Source organism: Orcinus orca, chromosome 19 (genome assembly GCF_937001465.1).
Source record: "Orcinus orca chromosome 19, mOrcOrc1.1, whole genome shotgun sequence".
NCBI lineage: Eukaryota > Metazoa > Chordata > Mammalia > Artiodactyla > Delphinidae > Orcinus > Orcinus orca.
The window spans coordinates 5,506,508-5,524,232 of record NC_064577.1 but is presented as its reverse complement, the minus strand read 5'-3'; the positions used below and the strand labels follow the sequence as shown (position 1 = coordinate 5,524,232).

Genomic DNA, 17,725 nt, shown 5'->3' with positions numbered 1-17,725 from the left:
GAAGGTTAGAAATCTACAGAATAGCAGATTAGCTTCCTTCACTCCCGTAAACAAGATGTGAGTAGCAGGAGGGCAGAGGGACTGGATAATCCACATCTGGATAATTTGGAATTTTAAAAAAACTGAAAATTGCTTATCTTAATTATTGAGTGCTTTATTTCCAAATACAATAAAATATGTTAGTTGTGGGATACCTGAAATAAAGTGAGTATTGGTTTGGAGAGTCAGTCACTAATAATAGATTTTGGCTTTCAGAGCCCTGTAAGCCCACTTACAGGGCTGGATCCCACTTGCCATGCACCTTGCTAGTTAAAATAAGTGAATTTCAGATGAATGTGAAAGTCCTAGAATTTCAGAACTTGAAGGCATTAGAAATTCTGTTTTCTTACTACAAATTAGGAAACTGAGGCACAGAGGGGTTACTATATAAACTAGAAAGTGTCCGGACTAGAAAGTAAGATTCCCCGATTTTCCAGCATTGCTTCTTCTTCCATCCTCTCTCTTATTCTTAGGCCAGGTCTTTTTTGTCTAACACAGCCATGACCTGAAAATAACTAGCAAGCTCTTAAATTATTTTGAATTGCTTTCTGTGTACCTCCTTATTCAAACACACATTTAAAACATAGACTAGAAAATATACCCTGCAGAAGTAGACCTACCTGTTTTTTACTCTAAAATGGTTATTAACTATTAAGAATTGAGCGTTGCCTTCCTGGCAAGCTGCTAATGGATGTCCCTTGGAGTTCTAGAAAGGATATTGTTTCTGGACTAAGTTAGATTGATTCTTAGCCTCAGGTGAGCTTGAATTCTTCGATATTATTTTCAGGCCTTTATACTTTTCTATTAGGTTGACAAGTTTTATTTTCATTAAAGCATGTGTACTTCAAAAAGTTCTTAGGGTAGATAGACGTAGTATGTAATAAAAACATTGCTCTCCAGAAGAGGGGGGCATACAGATAAATAATGGGAATTTAAAATAACACTGGAGTCTTTGCCCAGACACATTCTGACTGTTTTATACTTCAACCTAGGATATCCACAGGTTTTTGCTGTTGCTGAGGATAAAGTCTGGTGGTGCTATGGGAAATTAGAGGGAAGAAATAAGTAATAATTAGGACGGAACTGGTAGTTTTGCTTTAATTTAACCTGAAATTTTTGGTGCTAGGTGTTTCTTGAACAGTTCCTTAATAGACAATCCACATTTCTTAAATAAATTTTGACTTCATTTTGCTGAGAAGAACAAAAGAAAATAAATCTAAGTGTTTACTTTAGTATTGGATTATTGATGACTTAACCTTTGTCTGCTTTTTTCAAATGTGCTACTTTTATAATCAGGAGAAGCACATTGTCCTGGTTAATTGAACTCAACCCTCTTAACCTGTAGGCGTTGAGGCCCCTCACTGGCTCGAGGACCTTTATGCTGGGAATCCATTGAGGTGGATTTATTTGAGAAAAAATGAATCACACATGTGTTGATACAAAGAGGAAATGGCCTTTAAATTGTGTTTTCATAAAAGGAGTTTACATGATGATGGTTATTTGGGATTTGTTTTTTGAACATGGGCATTTGGGGATTTCAGACTTCGTTTTTATTTATGTGTTTATTTTTTAAACTTCCCTGCAGATCCCAAAAGGATAATCACTTACAATGAAGCCATGGATAGTCCAGATCAATGAAGGACCAGACTGCCTATTTGTAACCTTTCTGCAGCATTAGAGCCACCGTTCATGGGGGACACAAGGCTTTTATGCTCCTAGATCTTCAACGCAGCAGAGGAACCATAAGTAGAATCACAGGATAATATATACAAATATATATATATATACATATATATATATAGTTATTTAAAAAAAAGGCACCTGAAAGTAATTAGACTTCTTAAGGAATCAAATTTATTTCAAGAGACTACACATGGTTATTTAATCTCTGGTACTGAATAGTTTTTTTTCTTTTTTCTTTTGTTAGTTTTCGTTTTTAAGTGTGAATGCAAGTGATTAATGAATATGGACTTATTAACAAGCGTGGTTCTAAAGTTCCTGCTGTCATCAACTTGGGCAACAAATGACCCACTGGAAAGGCAAATCCACTTAAAAGATCTCTGTATCTTGTTCTGTGACTAAAGTGATACACTAATCACGGGGAACCCAGAATGATTCAACATTTTTCCCCACTCCTCCCTTGATCTTTTGGTTATACTATGAGCCCTGCGAGAATGCTGGATAAAATGCCTTGAAGTTTGCAGGGGTGTATTTTTTTAGAGAATATGATTTGCATGTCTTGCCAGGAGCTAAGCAGCCTCTGTGGGGTGTTGGGGAAATATTTTCTTTCTTTCCTTTTATTTTTTTGTGGGGTGGGGATAGGGGAGGGCATTGAAGTTCTACAGTTCTGGAATAGTTGGTGGTACATAGTTCACTTGGCTTTGGTTACATATTGGACTTTAATAAGTAAAGAATCCATGAGTGTCATTTAAAGAAAAGTTACAGAACAAACAATTGGCTTTAGATATTTAATATGGAAAAATACTCCTGTGCCCATATTTTAATGTAATTGTGTAAGTGGGAGCAAAAATATATTCTGCTTTTCAACTGTAGGTGCTCCGGACTTGCTCTCTGTCACTAACACTAAATGTGCTGTTTTTCTTGTTTTTCATCAAACATCTGAAGAGAAGCTTCTGTACCTTTCTGTAAATTCTCTTTTAATTTCTCAGAAATAATCTAAAGGGGGAAGAAAAAAGTCCATGAAAACTATGAAACTTCATGTTTTTAGCCAGTGAGGAGGTAATAAACCCTGCCTATAGAAGGTGTGTTTCCATTCAGACTATACTTCTGAGCTTATTAGCTTCTGATTATATCTTAATAAATATATTTTAATACTAGAGCAAATGGGTTTTTTAAAGAAAATAATGTGAAATTCTGGAAATTTTCTTTTGGGCAGAGAAGAGCATTAGCCCTGTCTTATCATCACATTACCATCCTGTTGCACTGCAGCTTGTATATAGCATGCTAAAATAAATTTTTTTGTGTGTGCAGAAACTAAGGGTCCAATTTAAGATTGGGTGGTGTTAGTGGCGTAAAAACAAGTTCTCTGGCCTGACATAGCATTGCGTCACACACACATAGAAATTAGTATATCCATGTATGTCAAATACAGGTTAAAATAGCAGGGCATTTATATAGAGAGATGTAGTCTTCTAATAAAAGTAGACTGGATCCCCAGGGGTATTTGGGGAGAAAGTAACTACTTTTGCTCAACCCTTTTGCTTAAGAAATGTCCAGTTTTGAGCGACTGTAGTATGGATGAGTTTTCTTGTTTTGTTGATTATTTGAGGCTTTTAACAAGTAGTTTGTGAAAGAAGCTGTTGGACTCAGCATAGAGTAGAGAAAATATCTTTATAGTCTGGATTTCTGCCCTGCTTAGATTTTAAAAGTATAAGCATGGATTGCCAATTCCACTTGATGTAAACAAAACTTTTATACATAATATATATATATAATAACTTATTGTATCAGTCCAGGTTCAGAAACTTGTGGTAGGCCAGTTCCAGATAGTTTCATTTCCCCTGTAAACTGTATCACTTTTACAGATATTGTAATTTTCAAATGTATAATATGTTTACAGATGTGCCCTGCATTTAGTCTGCCTTGTTCTATTTTGATTTTTGTTGAGTCTCCTGCCTGCTTGCCAAAAGCTAGGATGCTTCAGGCCCATGTACAATTGAAAGCAGAGGCATCCTTGAGCTTTAAAGCATTGAACAAACTGGAAAATGCATCATACCACATACTGAAGTGAAAGAAGTCTGTGTTTTTGTGTTTTTTTTTTAAATAAAAATTTTCAAAAGGTTAAAAAAAAAGATACAAGGTTGATTAAAGGAAAAAAAAAAGGCTCCAGTTTGTTTTACAGGTTTTAAAGTTCTGCTGTGTGTTCAATTGCCTTGTGTAACCACTTGTCGCCTTAGGGCCAGATTCTCTCCCTCTCCCCTTGTCACCCTCCTTTTTTTAAACATCCATTTTGCTTACCTGGAATTTGAAAGCTCTTCTGTGTCACAACTCACAAGAAACTTTCTGGGTTTGTGATATACAGAGGTTGAATGAATATATATTTTAAAAGGAAAAAAAAAAAACAGCCCGCATCTGAATTTTTAATTTAGAAGCAACACTTACTTGAAAATACCTTTTGAAAGTTGTCATTGCTTTCCTACTTCCCTTCCACATCCCTCAGGCCTCCATGTTTAGAGAAGCCAAAAAGAGAATGTACCCCATCTCTGTGTCTGTCCAAAGGTTTTTGAGTCTCACTTCTAAATGAAACAATGCAACATTTCACTTTGATTTCCCCACTGAAATTTCCTTGATTATATGGTTAGAGGTATAGAGTTAGGGATGTCTCTTAACCTTCTGGAACCCTAGTGCCCCATAATTAACTGTCAGTATTTTGGGGGCATTGGGTTAATGGACTTACTTGCCTAGGTACAAGCAGGACTTTTGAGACATGTCTCCTTTGTGCTGTTTGGTAACACTTAACTCTACTTGTCGCAATCTTTCTTAGGTCCTCACACAATTCCTTACAGAGCACTTATTAAAAAAAGAAAAATCTTAAGAGTTGATGTTTTCTGATTATTTTGTGTAAGCTTCAGCTGTGATTAATTTAGCACATTTAAATAACATTGATGTGTTATTGTTCGGTATAAAGAATTTTTATTCAACTCAGAGTATTAGTACTGTAGCATAAACCAAATACAGTCTAGAGGGGATTTTTAACATCCCTCCATTATAAAGACTGAAAAGGTGTGTGTCTGTGTGTGTGTTTGTTGAGTGCTTGTGTGTGTGAGAGAGAGGGAGATATTAAAAATTAGTAAATGAATGTGTGTAAGACATTATATTAGTATTCAGAGAATGAACTTGTATTTATTTTGTGCCATTTGTTTTCATTACACAGAATAAAGTCAGGTGGTTTTAATCCTTAAAAGGGTAGTATTTGAAAAATGGCACTAAGAATGAAATCATGACCTATTTTTTTAATAGCTATGAAGATACTAATTAAGGGTGAAGATTTCTTTTTAAATCTGTCTTGATTGTAGGTGTCTGTGTCACATACCACTCTCTTGTAGATGTCTTGAATAATTCCCCTTCCCCACAAAAGACAGGGTGTATTTATCTTTCTCTTCATTCACCCCACTTTGCTGAACTGAAGTTAATTCCATAGCCTTTCCTCTGACTTCAGTAATAATGAGCTTTCACATACAATGTATTTACAGCATCTGTAGTCAGCCCTTCCTCCTCCTCTACTTTCTAGGAGTGGATAGACAATAACTAGGAATTTGTTAATGGCAGTTTGTTTTTCCTTAAATAGCTGGAGAGGTTTAGAATTTTGCTGTTTTCCTTAATCATCTGCTTACCCTAATCATCACAGAATCTGCAAAAACTTTATAAAGGAAAAAAAGTGCTGCATTGTTTTTTCAAATAACCGTTTCTAGGGAAAATATGACAAACCTCAATGAGTGTTGTCCACAGTACAAAATGTGTTTCTTTCACAAAACATTACATAGCAGTGGTAGTTCCGTACTTGGTTGTTAGGCTTGTTGCTAACCCAGTTGGAGGCATCTAATGGTTTATTTTTTGCTGTAAACTTTTTTAGTGAAATTGTATGTCATGTACCAAATGGCCACAGTCAAGGAAATTTAGAAGAGGACTTTGAATAAGGAGGAAGTCATTCTTTCAAAGCTTTCTTCCTCAAGTTCTAGAAATAGATTAAAAGTCTACACTTTCCAAGGATTATGAGAATAGTTATGCCACTGAGCCATATCCTCAAATAACACATGATCCCTCTTGTATACCTGTGCTAACTGTGTAAAACAGACACTATAGTGGGACAAATACATATTATGATCAGGTCTGTTAATGCTGCACCAGTTGTAGATTCTGATCAGGCAGTGTCTTTTAATAGTCCTACCCATAATTTTACTGTTGAATTTTTAAAAGAAAGGGTAGAATTTGCTCAGCTTTTTTCCCCCCAAAATGTTGATATTTGTTTAAAGGGGAGGGGCAGAGGATAAGACTAAAAGAATAATAACTGCTTTATGTTTGCAGAGATGCATTAGGTTATCATTAGTTCTTAATATTGATGTTATTTTCATTAATGTAATTAATTGACAGAGCACCAGGATTCTTTTATTTTGAGAAAGATGGGCTGCTGCTTTAAGTATCTTAAAATGTTTCTATTTAAATATACATCAATCTGTTCAGATGTGTGAGAACCAGGACCACCCTGGGTTGGTTTAAAGAATGATGAATCATTGGCTTCACTGAAAAGCAAAATTTCACTTCACTCAAAATTTACCGAGTTTTAAACTAAATTTCACACCATTTTGCTACTCAAGAAGGGTCTTACGAATAAATAGAGTTTTAAGTTGTCTACACGATAAAAACACTCAGTGAAGCATGAATGGTATATTGCTTTTGCATTACTGGGAGTGTCAAATAGCAGTTATGTGCTAGAAACCTATGGAACAGCCATCCTCACAAGTGGGTTTGCTGATTCAGACTTCCCTATTTATCCGTAAGATTTTGTTTATGTCCAGAGTTCTAAAGCCATTTTATAGTACTGCAGTATCCCTTTTCTGCAGCCTTATTAAAATAGCTACAGACATTTTCCAATTCAGTTTCACTTTGATTGCATATCAAAATTTTACTCTGTAGACCAACAAAACCAACTTGAGGTAAATTGCAGAGCTTTCCATAAATCCTTTTCTCCTCAGGTGCTAAACAAAGGCTCCAAAAATGGATACTGCTTTAGTAATGTCTGCTTTATTCTTAAATATTTCTTTTGCTAGGTGTAAAGATTTGGTGTTAACAAAAGTGGTTTAATATGTAAATATGAATGAATGCCTTTAGTTTACCCCTGTTTGTTTCCTTTATCCTCCATGGAGGAGGATCCTTTCATGATACTGAATACATTTCATTAGGTATTGTTGCATTTTTAGGATGAGAATACAACTATTTTCTGTCTTGGATTAATCCTGCTGCTGCTATGAGAAACTGAAAAATCAAGAATGTGATGCACTTTTTACATTACTATATACCATACCTTTATAGGTTGCTTTGATACCTTTCCTGTAGCACAGCCACTAACAAAAGTGAATGAATTTAAAAATTCTCTTTGGGAGGGAATCAGTGCAAATTATTTATGGTATTGGCCTATGAAGGACATTAACTTAGGAAAATACAAATTCTGTTAGTATTACACGTTTTGGCTTTAAAATGTCTTCTACTACTGAAAATCTTAAATCTTAATTTTGCTTCTGTTATTCCCTCTGCCTCAAAAAGAGGAGTTGGGAAGAATGGCTTAAAGGAAGTATCATTGGTTTGTTGCTGATCTTTTAGAAAGAAAACAATTGTCTGCTATATATACTGGGAGCTTATTTTTGTTTGTATACAGAGGAGAAATAATGTTGCCCCAAGCCAATCCGATTTAGTTTAATCAAATCAATCAAAACCAGCTATTCTTCTCTAGCGTACTTTTACTTAGGAAAGATAAACTTATGCTACTTTACAAGAGGAAAAGTCATTTCTCAAGCACGTACTCAAACTTGAAGGAGATTGAACCCAATATGATGGAGGAAAAACACCAAATGGGGTGGAAGAATATGAGAGAGATGTGGTCCAAAGCTATCTGATTATATTTTGATGTTGCCAATATTGCAAAGCCAAAATTTTAATTTGCTTATTTAATATATTTGTTGGCCAGAGATCTATTTTTATATCAATGTGCCTTGCATGTATATTAAAAAAAAAAATTGGAAAGGCCATGTTACAATGCCTGAGATAGTTGATGGTTCTTACCACCTCACTAATTTTTATGCAGTATGAAATGCTCATTCTATCACCCAACTGGTGCTCTCTGTTTAAAGTTACAGATCTCGTCACAAACTGGAACTATTTTATAAACTGGGAAGTGATTTGATTTACTTTTTTGGTTGTATCTTTTCCTTTTTTTTTTTTTTCTCAGTTCTTAGTCTGTTAGTGGCTGTTCTGTAGTGGGAAATAGTAAAAGGATTCTTCACTTTCTTTCCCTCCCCGCTCAGCACCTTCTTCAAGTAATGTGATGACACCATTTCTTGTGTGCTTTGAAAGAAGTTTCAGCTTGCTGTTTCCTTTAGTGTTATAAAAAGCATTGTTTGCAAAATCTAGGGAGATAATGGAGTCCACTTTCATTTGGAATTCTATGTGAGCTATGATCCAAGTTATTGGCTCTTTCCAACTTTAAATTTTTTTATTGTTAAAGCACCTTGCTTAGAAAATTTTAAATATTTATGTCTGCAACAATTGTCTCAAAATAATGAACTGTGCAATTCTGTCATTAAAAAAAAGAAAAAAAAGATCTGAACTCTCCCTACTGTGACTTGTTAGTTTCTCTGTATTTCCTGCCAGTGTAAATGTGAAAAGCTTTGCTTGCATTACGTTTTAGAAATGCATTTTGCACACTCGAATTTTGCCGAAGCTCCATGAAAAGGTTAGATCTAAGTAGATGAATAAAGCTATGCACATGTCTTGAAAGTTTAATTTGTGTGTCATTACCAAAAGTGACCTATCCTTATTACTTTGCTGCTCTTAGCTTTACCATGTTTAGAAACATGGCTCAAAGTTAGAGTTCTGGGCTAGCTCATCAGTGGAACTAGAAGAGAGGAAAATTGGCACCTATTTTAATAACATAGGTTTAAAATGAGAGCTTGACTCACGTCTACTAAAGGGCTTTTTTTTGAAACAGGGCAGTTTTATCAGCTTTCCAAACTGTTGGATACTCTTCAATGAAATTTTCGTTGATTTGATCAAATAGAAATGGGAAGTAATTGAAACTGAAGTGAAGGAAGGACCTTTGCCACATGGAGTTCTGTGACAATTCTATATTAAACCTCTAAACCTGGTTTAAAGGTAGGATAGCCTTTTTACCTTTGCTTTAGCATAAATTTGGTTTACTGAATGAATGACTGACTTGAGATAAGAATCATTCAATTCTTTAAAGATCAAAGCACAGGTTAAAGATGATGTGTATCTTTTTAAAACTGCCCAAGCTGATTAGAACAGGTTAGAAACTGAGCTGATTTGGTTTAATTGCTGCAGTCTGCATGTACTAAATAGCTTTACTTCACATGTATGTGTACTTAAAGGTAAAGGTTGTGTAGATGTACTGGCCAGGTTTTGTCAAATCATCTTCTAAAAGATTGTTTTATATTCTCTTCCGGACCTTTGTAGAAGAGGCTAATATGTTTAAGTAGAGATAATACTAATGGTATTTTCCCCTTGCTCCTAGATATAAAAGAAATATTTCTGTTTTATAGCTTTTTCCTATGTATAGAAGAATATTACTTCTCTATCATCAAGTGTGCTCTTAATGTATGTTGTTGTCTTTGAAAACACAGCAAAACCCTTCTATACCTTCACTGAAAGTGACAGTTAAAATCTAAGTCTACTAATCAAGATGTGAAAGGTGGCCCATAATGCATGGCCTTAAAAGGCATGAATGCAGGAGTATAGCATCATCTTTGATGGCTATGACTACTCCTCAGCATCTGTCAGTGGTTCACATGTTCAGTCTTAGAACATTATTGGAGGAGCAAAGTAATTTCTGTGTCTTGTGTGCATCAGCACTTAGGAGCTGAGTTACCTCTTAATCTGGGGGAAAGGACAATTAATGGGCTACAATTATGTTAGAGGATTTTTTTCCTTCCATCTCCCAATTTAAAAAATGTTTTTTCAGTGTTTGTTTTGACCAGTCCAGAATGATAGGCCTTTTCTAGATACAAGAACAGTGGCCAGAAATTTACCCTTTTGCTAAATGCTTAGGTATTTGCCATAGCTGTTTCTGATGTCATGGATTCTGAGGAAGTGTCAGTTTCATGATGATCTTCCTTTATTGGTGTCTTACTTCATGTTCAGTGTTTTAAAAATACAAATTACAAACACTCTACATCCATACCCAGATTTACTTATTTTATCAGGAAAAAAAACTTGAGAAATTTGTAGATCAAATTAAGAGACAATAAGTGTACATTGTTGAATAAAAAATTTTAAAGTTTCTGAGGTGTTTGTGTTATCATCTTTTGTGTGCTTTAATTCAAAAAAACTACTGAAAACTAAGTTAAGATCATGACATTGATAATATTTTTTTCAAAGTGTCAAATGTACAAATAATTTGTCTTAAATATAGCATGGTCATAGGTCATGGTTTTTTTTCTAATCATACAGGTTATTAAGGTACTTAAGAATTGCCATATGTATGGAAAAATCGGTTGTGAGAGCAGCTATCCTGCCTTTTGTCATGACATTGAGCCTTATGTTCTTCCAGTTGAAATAAGAAACTGAAATTGAGCTAAGCAGTTAAGCAATATGGCAATGCATATTTGAGAAACTTCCTAAGTTTGTTTAGCATTGATTTGTCACAAGTGAAAAAAAAACAGTGCTAACATCAACATTAGAGTGGGGGTTAGAAAAGATGAAAAAACATTTACCAAAAGTGTGTGTCACTATATAGACTGATGCATTTGGGTTATATGCTTTCATGTTCTTTGAAATAGGGAATCATTGTCCTTGGCCAGGTAAGTGACTTGCAAGGACACAAAAGGGAACTTGGGGTTTTACTGAAGCTTGTCTTTTAAGATTCTCAGACATGTAAATGTGATTTCTATAAAGCATGGTAGTTAATTCAGTCTACAAAGTTGTTGGGTTTTTTTTAATGACATTTATTGTGGATTTCAGCAGCTAACATTTGGAAGCAGTATCTGAGCAGAACATAAAATTCATTCTAGATTGCTTAGCAAGGACTCGTGCTTGGGGAATTGTTACTTGGAGCTTCTAATCCACTACTGTTGGATACGGCGAATTGATTGAATCTGGGAAGTCTGGGCATGAGAACCCCACTCTCTCCAGTGTTTATAGTCTCCTCCATGATGGTCACATTCCAAGATATACTGATAGCCACGGTATCCAGGATACTGGTAGCAAACCCAGCTAGGAAAGCCAAAGCAGATTGGATTATTAGAACTAGTTAGGAACCTGGTCAAGACCCCCAAACCTGAGCCTCTTTCCTCGACACAATGATATGGAAGGCTTTTAGGCTTAGAAAACAAGAGCCATCCTAAATACGCCAGGCACCATTTGTGAGCAGATACCTACAACCAGCTGAAAATTAACCTTGATTATGAAAAAAGGTATGAGAGTAGTCAACATAAATCCTTCCATACAGGAATGTCTGGGGGAGGAAAAACAGATGCACTTACGCTCCACATTGTATCTTCATGGAACCAACTTCGTTGTTGAACCAACCCATGGCTTGCAAGGAGGGGTAGTCATCACAGATTTCCCATTGTCGTCCAATAAAGTTTTCTTTCTCAAAGATGGTAATCTTAGACTCCTTATGATTCTATAATGCAGAAATTTTTTTTTAAGTTTAGTACCGGTGTTAAGGCTGTCATTGTAATTCTTTACCACATTTATCAAACACAAAACTCTCCTGGTTTACAGGAGGAAGTACATGATCATTAATTGTAAAAATATTTCAGGCAATACAGAGATTTTAAAAATTGGGTAATCCTGGGCTTCCCTGGTGGCGCAGTGGTTGAGCGTCCGCCTGCCGATGCAGGGGACACAGGTTCGTGCCCCGGTCCAGGAAGATCCTACATGCCGCGGAGTGGCTGGGCCTGTGAGCCATGGCCGCTGAGCCTGCGCGTCCGGAGCCTGTGCTCCGCAACGGCAGAGGCCACAACAGTGAGAGGCCCGCGTACCGCAAAAAAAAAATTTTAAAAATTGGGTTATCCTGTTTAATCCAATTTAATACCATAACATTTAAGATTTTTAAGATCTTTCTTTTTGGCTGCGTTGGGTCTTCGTTGCTGCGCGCGGGCTTTCTCTAGTTGCTGCGCGCGGGCTTTCTCTAGTTGCGGCGCGCGGGCTTCTCATTGCGGTGGCTTCTCTTGTGGAGCACAGGCTCTAGGCACACGGGCTTCAGTAGTGTGGCACGTGGGCTTAGTAGTTGTGGCTTGCGGGCTGTAGAGCGCAGGCTCATTAGTTGTGGCGCACGGGCTTAGTTGCTCCGTGGCATGTGGCATCTTCCTGGACCAGGGCTCGAACCCATGTCCCCTGCATTGGCAGGCAGATTCTTAACCACTGCGCCACCAGGGAAGTCCCAATACCATAACATTTAAGATGTACAAATAACTGATATACTTTGGAACAACGAAAGACCAATGAAGGAAAATTATGACAGCAGGAAAAATATTTGAAACACATAGCCAACCAAAGGATTAATTGTAATGTGGAAAAGATCCCACAAATTGATAGGAAAAGTAAGTCCATGTGTGCCTAAGTGTTTGTGTGTGTGCATGGCATTGGAAACAATGTAAATGTCCAGTAGGGGATATGAAGACTACACAGGCATTAAGAAGGCAGAGACTAACCTTTATGAAGTTCAAAAGCAGGCAAAACTAGCCTTAGTGATAGCAAGTGGAAAGGAGCAATTGATTGGAAAGGGACACCAGGTAATTTTATGGGGCAATGGAATTGTTCTCTATCTGGTTAGGGTGTTGGTTATGTGGGTATACATGTTTTTCATAACTCATAAGAATATACACTTAGGATTTGTGCATTTCACTATGTGTAAATTATATCAATACATTAGAGGAAAAAAATTGGAGTTAAAGTGAGATGAAGACACATCCAGATAGGGAAATACTAAATACCTTTTAGTTCTAGAACAGTTTAGTTTACCATTTCCACTACTTGAATTTTGGTAGGACTTTAAGATGAGATAATTAACAGCTAAAATCATGAGAAAATCACATGATATAGATGAACATTTGAAAAGGTTTTAGCCTAGCCTTACTCCCAATGTAGGGATCATTTTTCAACACATCCCTCAAGGTCATCCTGCTTCTGCTTGAATTCTCCAAAAGACTAAAAGCATCCCATTCTGATGCATAATTGAATATTGCTTAGTGTTAGAAACAAGAGTTAGGAATCAAAGATAAGAGGTGCTGGAGCTCTTGCCTACTTCTTCAGTCATTGCACTGTACTAAAGGGTTACTTCAGCATTACCCTGTTTCTAGGTAAAATGATACACAGATTGAAATTTAACTGGCCCAGGATTTACTTTTATTACATGGTAAGTGCTCTCACTAATTATCCTATTGCACTTCTGAAGATCTGGGCTCCTGAGTACCCGCTTCCTGACACCTATAAGAAGCCCTTACTTTTAGCTTAATAAAAATACCATCTAGGAGAGAAAAAAATCAAATGGTAAACTTAGAAACTAAGGGAGCAGTGTTTTTCTTTTTATACTTTTTTCCTTCCTGCCACATTTCAGCATAACTGATGGGAAATAACATAAGTGTCAGTCCATATGCACCCTCTCTTATCCATCCCCCACATGCACAGAAATGAAAATTTCAGGGACTCACAGCTGAACAGATGGGGCGGAAGGACATGAGGCGCTCAATGTGGTAGGCATTACTCCCGCTCCAGGCATCCCAGCGAGGGTACTCTCCTCTCTCCAGGACAAACTGTTGCCCGCAGAAGCTGGTATGCTCATAACCAATCCAGCTGCCAAAGACAAGTAATGGTGTTTGTTCATGGTGTTCAGAGCTTACATGGCCTCATGGAGAAGGCATCTTTTGTTTTAGATGTTAACAGTGGGGTAAAATATCCAATTAAAGCCATACAAAGTAATACTTTTATCATGAGAGGTGGAGAATGGCAGCTGCACTATGTGGGTTTGTAAATATATTTGTTTGGGGTTATCCACTGAAGAGGTGTACTTCACTGGCCTGAGTAATGAGTATTGACAAAGTCAGTCTAAAATTATATTTCCTTTCCAAGTTACCTTATTCTCTACTTGGAGCTCCAGGTTCAGGATCTAGTGACTGACTATTGCTTTGGCTCCAGCCAAACCTATTGACTTCTTTCTAAGGAAGCAAAGGGATGAACAGGCAGCTGATGAATGACTAGTCTCTTGTTTCCTTGTCACTTTGTGGGTTCTTCTGCATGCCTATATATACCTATACCTTATTTATTAAAACACCTCAGATTGATTTTTCACAACCAGGTCTCAGTTACTGATGACACCTTAAAGAATTTTACTTTAAGGGTTGAAGAGCTCAATTTTGGGGGTGAGCAACTTGTGGAAACCTATCTACATGCACGGCCAGTTCTGCCTAGGCCAAAGTAGAGTCCTTGCCTTTGTGTTTTCAGGCTGATGATCAAGGCCTCAACTAACTTGCCAAGAATAAGAAGACAAGAGAGGGTCTTCCTTGCCAAGGAGATTAACCACCACCAAGAAACTCCTGAAAGACTAGCTAGGAACTACAATTACTCTCTGGAGTTGAGTTCCTTTTTACAAAGAGAAATTAGCTAACTGTCTGCTCTGGGACATGGAGGGGAGTTAGCTGTGAAGCTGTAGCTTGATAGTTTCCTCTCTCTTTTCTGTAGGAAAGAAAAACTCAAGGGGCTTGTGGCTATTCTGAGGGAATCCCAGGCAGAAGCCTCTGGGCTCCAGAAGCACAGAACTGATTACCATCACTGCCCCACCACATGGTATATATTTCTTTAATCCCGCCCAAATCTAATACCAAGCCACTAAGAACCTCATGTTCCTTCCAGTTTTGAGTTACTAAATTACATATGTAGTGACTTTTGGGTTTTTTTTGAGATTACTTAAGTATGGAGGCTGCTCTCCCAGAAATGATTAGAGTTTGGGGGAACATCTTTCTTCCCTGATCTCCACCTTTATGGCCACATGTCTGAAGGGACCAGAAATAAGGGGCCTGATGTTCTGCTGAGGTCTATACTCACGCGCCACATTCCACCTTGAGAGACCGGACATTGTCAAAACTGCGCTCAGAGACATTTGGGCAGGAGCTGGTGAACTCCATTCTCTTGCCCTGGAAGTTCTCCTGGTCATAGATGGTTATCTGAAATGGGATTAAAATGGGAAAACAGAGCAAGAAAGTGGTACATCAGGAAGAACAGAGGCCCAGGCCAACATCTTAACCTGTGTCTGAACCTATGTTTTCCATCACTAGCTGCAGCCCAGGAGGCCTGATGAGGTCTCTTCTAGTGTAGACTGGGTTAAGAAGGGGTTTGAACTAATAGCACTGGTTGGCGGTGTTCACATGCCCAGTCGGGATGAGGCGTGGGGATTGGTTTCTGACAGGAATTGTCCTCCAGGGATGATAGCCGACCTAGTGGGCGTACCAGTGATTTGTGGACTTTTACTCCACCATGCTTCCTGCATAAGTGTGGCCAGAAGCCATGAATCTGGGAGACCCAGGGAGGGCCTCCCTGTGAATTATTTCTTAGCTTCTCCAGCCACACCTGCTATAGAAACCTAAAGAGTAAAGGGAGAGTTGTGATAAACCCCTTTCATACCTTGAACTAGAACTTGGCTCTTGAACCTGGCTAGAGGACAACTCCCAAAGCTGTGAACAGGACTCAAGAGTTGACCCAGTGAGGAAGGTAAGGGTGTTGAGGGAAACAGTGGCTGAGGACCAGCCACTTCAGGCAGTGGTTACAACCAACCTCATGTTGGGAGTCAGGAGACCATAGTCCAACCATTTATTTGGGATCTGGTGGCAAATCTGTCCTCATTTCTGGGCCCTCAGTTTTTCCATGTCATAATTCACTTGGGCTGCTCTATTTTAAGATGATTTTAGTGGTGTGGAGGAAAATTGACCTAGAAAACTAGGTATCATTTCCCACCCATCATGGGCTTCCGGGGTCATCCTTCTTCTGTCCGAATGGGGCACCCTGAGAAGAACCTTCCTGAGACAGCATCTGGATTTTGGGTGAACCCTTCCCCTACAAGCTGGTGTTTTATTGGTCGGTCACTGTCCCATGGAAAAGCACAGCTCTGAGGCCTGCTCTGAGGTGGTATTATACCCCCTGCCCTGATGGAGTCCTCAATTTTCCCTGTGATAGCGATGGGCTTACCTTCCATGGCCCCACAGACCCCGGCATGGGGTTAGTTTGAGCCATCTTGGTGGTTGGAAGGGATTCTGGAAGACAGAACACACACCAATGACATGGTCTCTGGGGTGAGGGAAGAGGAGCACAGGCGGAAGTAAAGGAGGCTTGAAGTCCAGTAAACAGACTTTGGTTGGGACGCTGGCTCTGCCTCTCCCTAGCCGAGCCTCAGTTGTTTTCCATCGGTAAAACTTCTATGTGCAGAGTTATTGTAAGGATTAGAAGCAATAACGCAGGTAGAGCACTGAACAGATGCCATGACCACTTGATAAACGTGGCTCTCGTCCTCTTGCCTGCCTCCAGGCACCCGCTGCTGGTGGCAGCATCGCCTCAGTCTTACATACCCCAGTATAAACCCCTTGGCAGCCATCCAGTCCAGATGCTTCATATTACCACTGTCACCTGGCTTCTCACAGCCCTCACACGGACCAGCTGTGCACAGCCATGCACCATTCCCTCCCTACTTCTCTGCCTTCTAGACCTACCCAGCCTTGGTCTTGCCTCCGGAGACTTTGCTGCTTTCCCCAGCCTATGGTGACTTGCTTTCTTTCCTCATTTCCAGCGCTCATCACAGTACTGAGCTGTCTTCCTATTGAATATGTCCTGGGTGAACATCTCCATGGCAGGGCCTGGGTCTCCAGAGTGACTGATGCAGCACCATGCTGAGCCCATGTTGGGGTGGTGCGTGTTTAAGGAGGGGGACGGGCGGCATTGAAAGACTTAACGAAGGAAAGTGAGGAAGAAAAGAGGATGATCATAATAGCTGACACTTAACAGTGGCCCACCCTATGCCAGGCCCTGTCCTACATGCTTTACATGCATTAATACATTTAATCTTCACAATGAGCCTATGAGGGAAGCACTATCCTTGTCCCCATTTTACAGGTGAGGAGGCTCATAGAGCTGAGGTAGATAGAAAAAGATGGTAGGAAGAGTAAAGGAGGGAAGGACAGGGGGCAGAGGTCAAGGAGGGAGGGAAGAAAGAAGACAGGCAGGTGGACGTCAATTTTCTTAACTCAGAACAGCTATTCATAGCTTTTCCCTCTGGCTGGTATTGGCCCAGGGACTGATGCATATAAACTCTGTGACGTAACTCTCCGTTCTGAACCTCTGAACAAGCACTTCCTAGCTCTTGCCCCCCTACCTTCTCCCTATGCCCCAGGAGCCTGTCATTTCTTGGGGCCCCATGCCCCCTCCCAGCCGTGGTGGCTAGGGCAGTGGTTATTGTCATGTAAGTGACTCCTCTTGGGGTGGCAAGAGGAGACTACCTCCCCCAGAGTACCCCAGTCTTCTGCAGCCATCTTCAGAGGCTCTGACCACAAGGCAGGAAGACGGGGTCCCCTTTCTGGGCATGTTTCTGCAGGGGAAGGAAAGGAAGGACCAGAGCACCCCTCAAGGCCTTACTCACCCAGCTCCTGCTGCACAGTCTGGGTCTCCATCTGGTGCCACTTCCTCTATGGCCCTGCTCTTTATAGCCCTGCGGCTGATGCCCTCCGGCCCTGTCAGCACTCTGCTTTCCCTCTGCTTTTGTTCCCCCTGATCCCAGAGCTTTGGTGGCTCAGCCTGCTGGGCGGGCATCCCTCAGGGCTTTGTTTAAACCTGGGATACAGAAATCCAGAGAGGCCCTGCTGCTGTGGGCAAGGCTGGCTGTGCAGGCCTTGGCTGCTGTGGACTTGCTCTCAGAGCAGCTGGGAGGTGAGGACAGGCCTCTGCGTGCATC

General features: G+C 39.4%; 2 protein-coding genes across 2 annotated transcripts in view; one reads left to right on the top strand and one right to left on the bottom strand.

The window, feature by feature from the left end:
* NUFIP2 (nuclear FMR1 interacting protein 2) overlaps positions 1-10,071 on the top strand; it is a 28,947-nt gene extending 18,876 nt beyond the window's left edge. The window contains exon 4 of the mRNA XM_004267111.4: positions 1,625-10,071. Within this exon, the coding sequence (XP_004267159.1) occupies positions 1,625-1,677 (53 nt within the window). The 3' untranslated portion in view covers positions 1,678-10,071. The remainder of the gene's footprint in view (positions 1-1,624) is intronic.
* A 742-nt stretch (positions 10,072-10,813) lies between these two features.
* Positions 10,814-17,444, bottom strand: CRYBA1 (crystallin beta A1). The gene is made up of 6 exons (XM_049701931.1): positions 17,414-17,444; positions 15,973-16,172; positions 14,836-14,954; positions 13,446-13,587; positions 11,271-11,413; positions 10,814-11,001 (listed from the first exon to the last, which is right to left on the bottom strand). The coding sequence occupies exons 1-6, from the start codon at positions 17,442-17,444 to the stop codon at positions 10,854-10,856; spliced, it is 783 nt and encodes a 260-aa protein (XP_049557888.1). The 3' UTR covers positions 10,814-10,853.
* Positions 17,445-17,725: the final 281 nt, after the last annotated feature.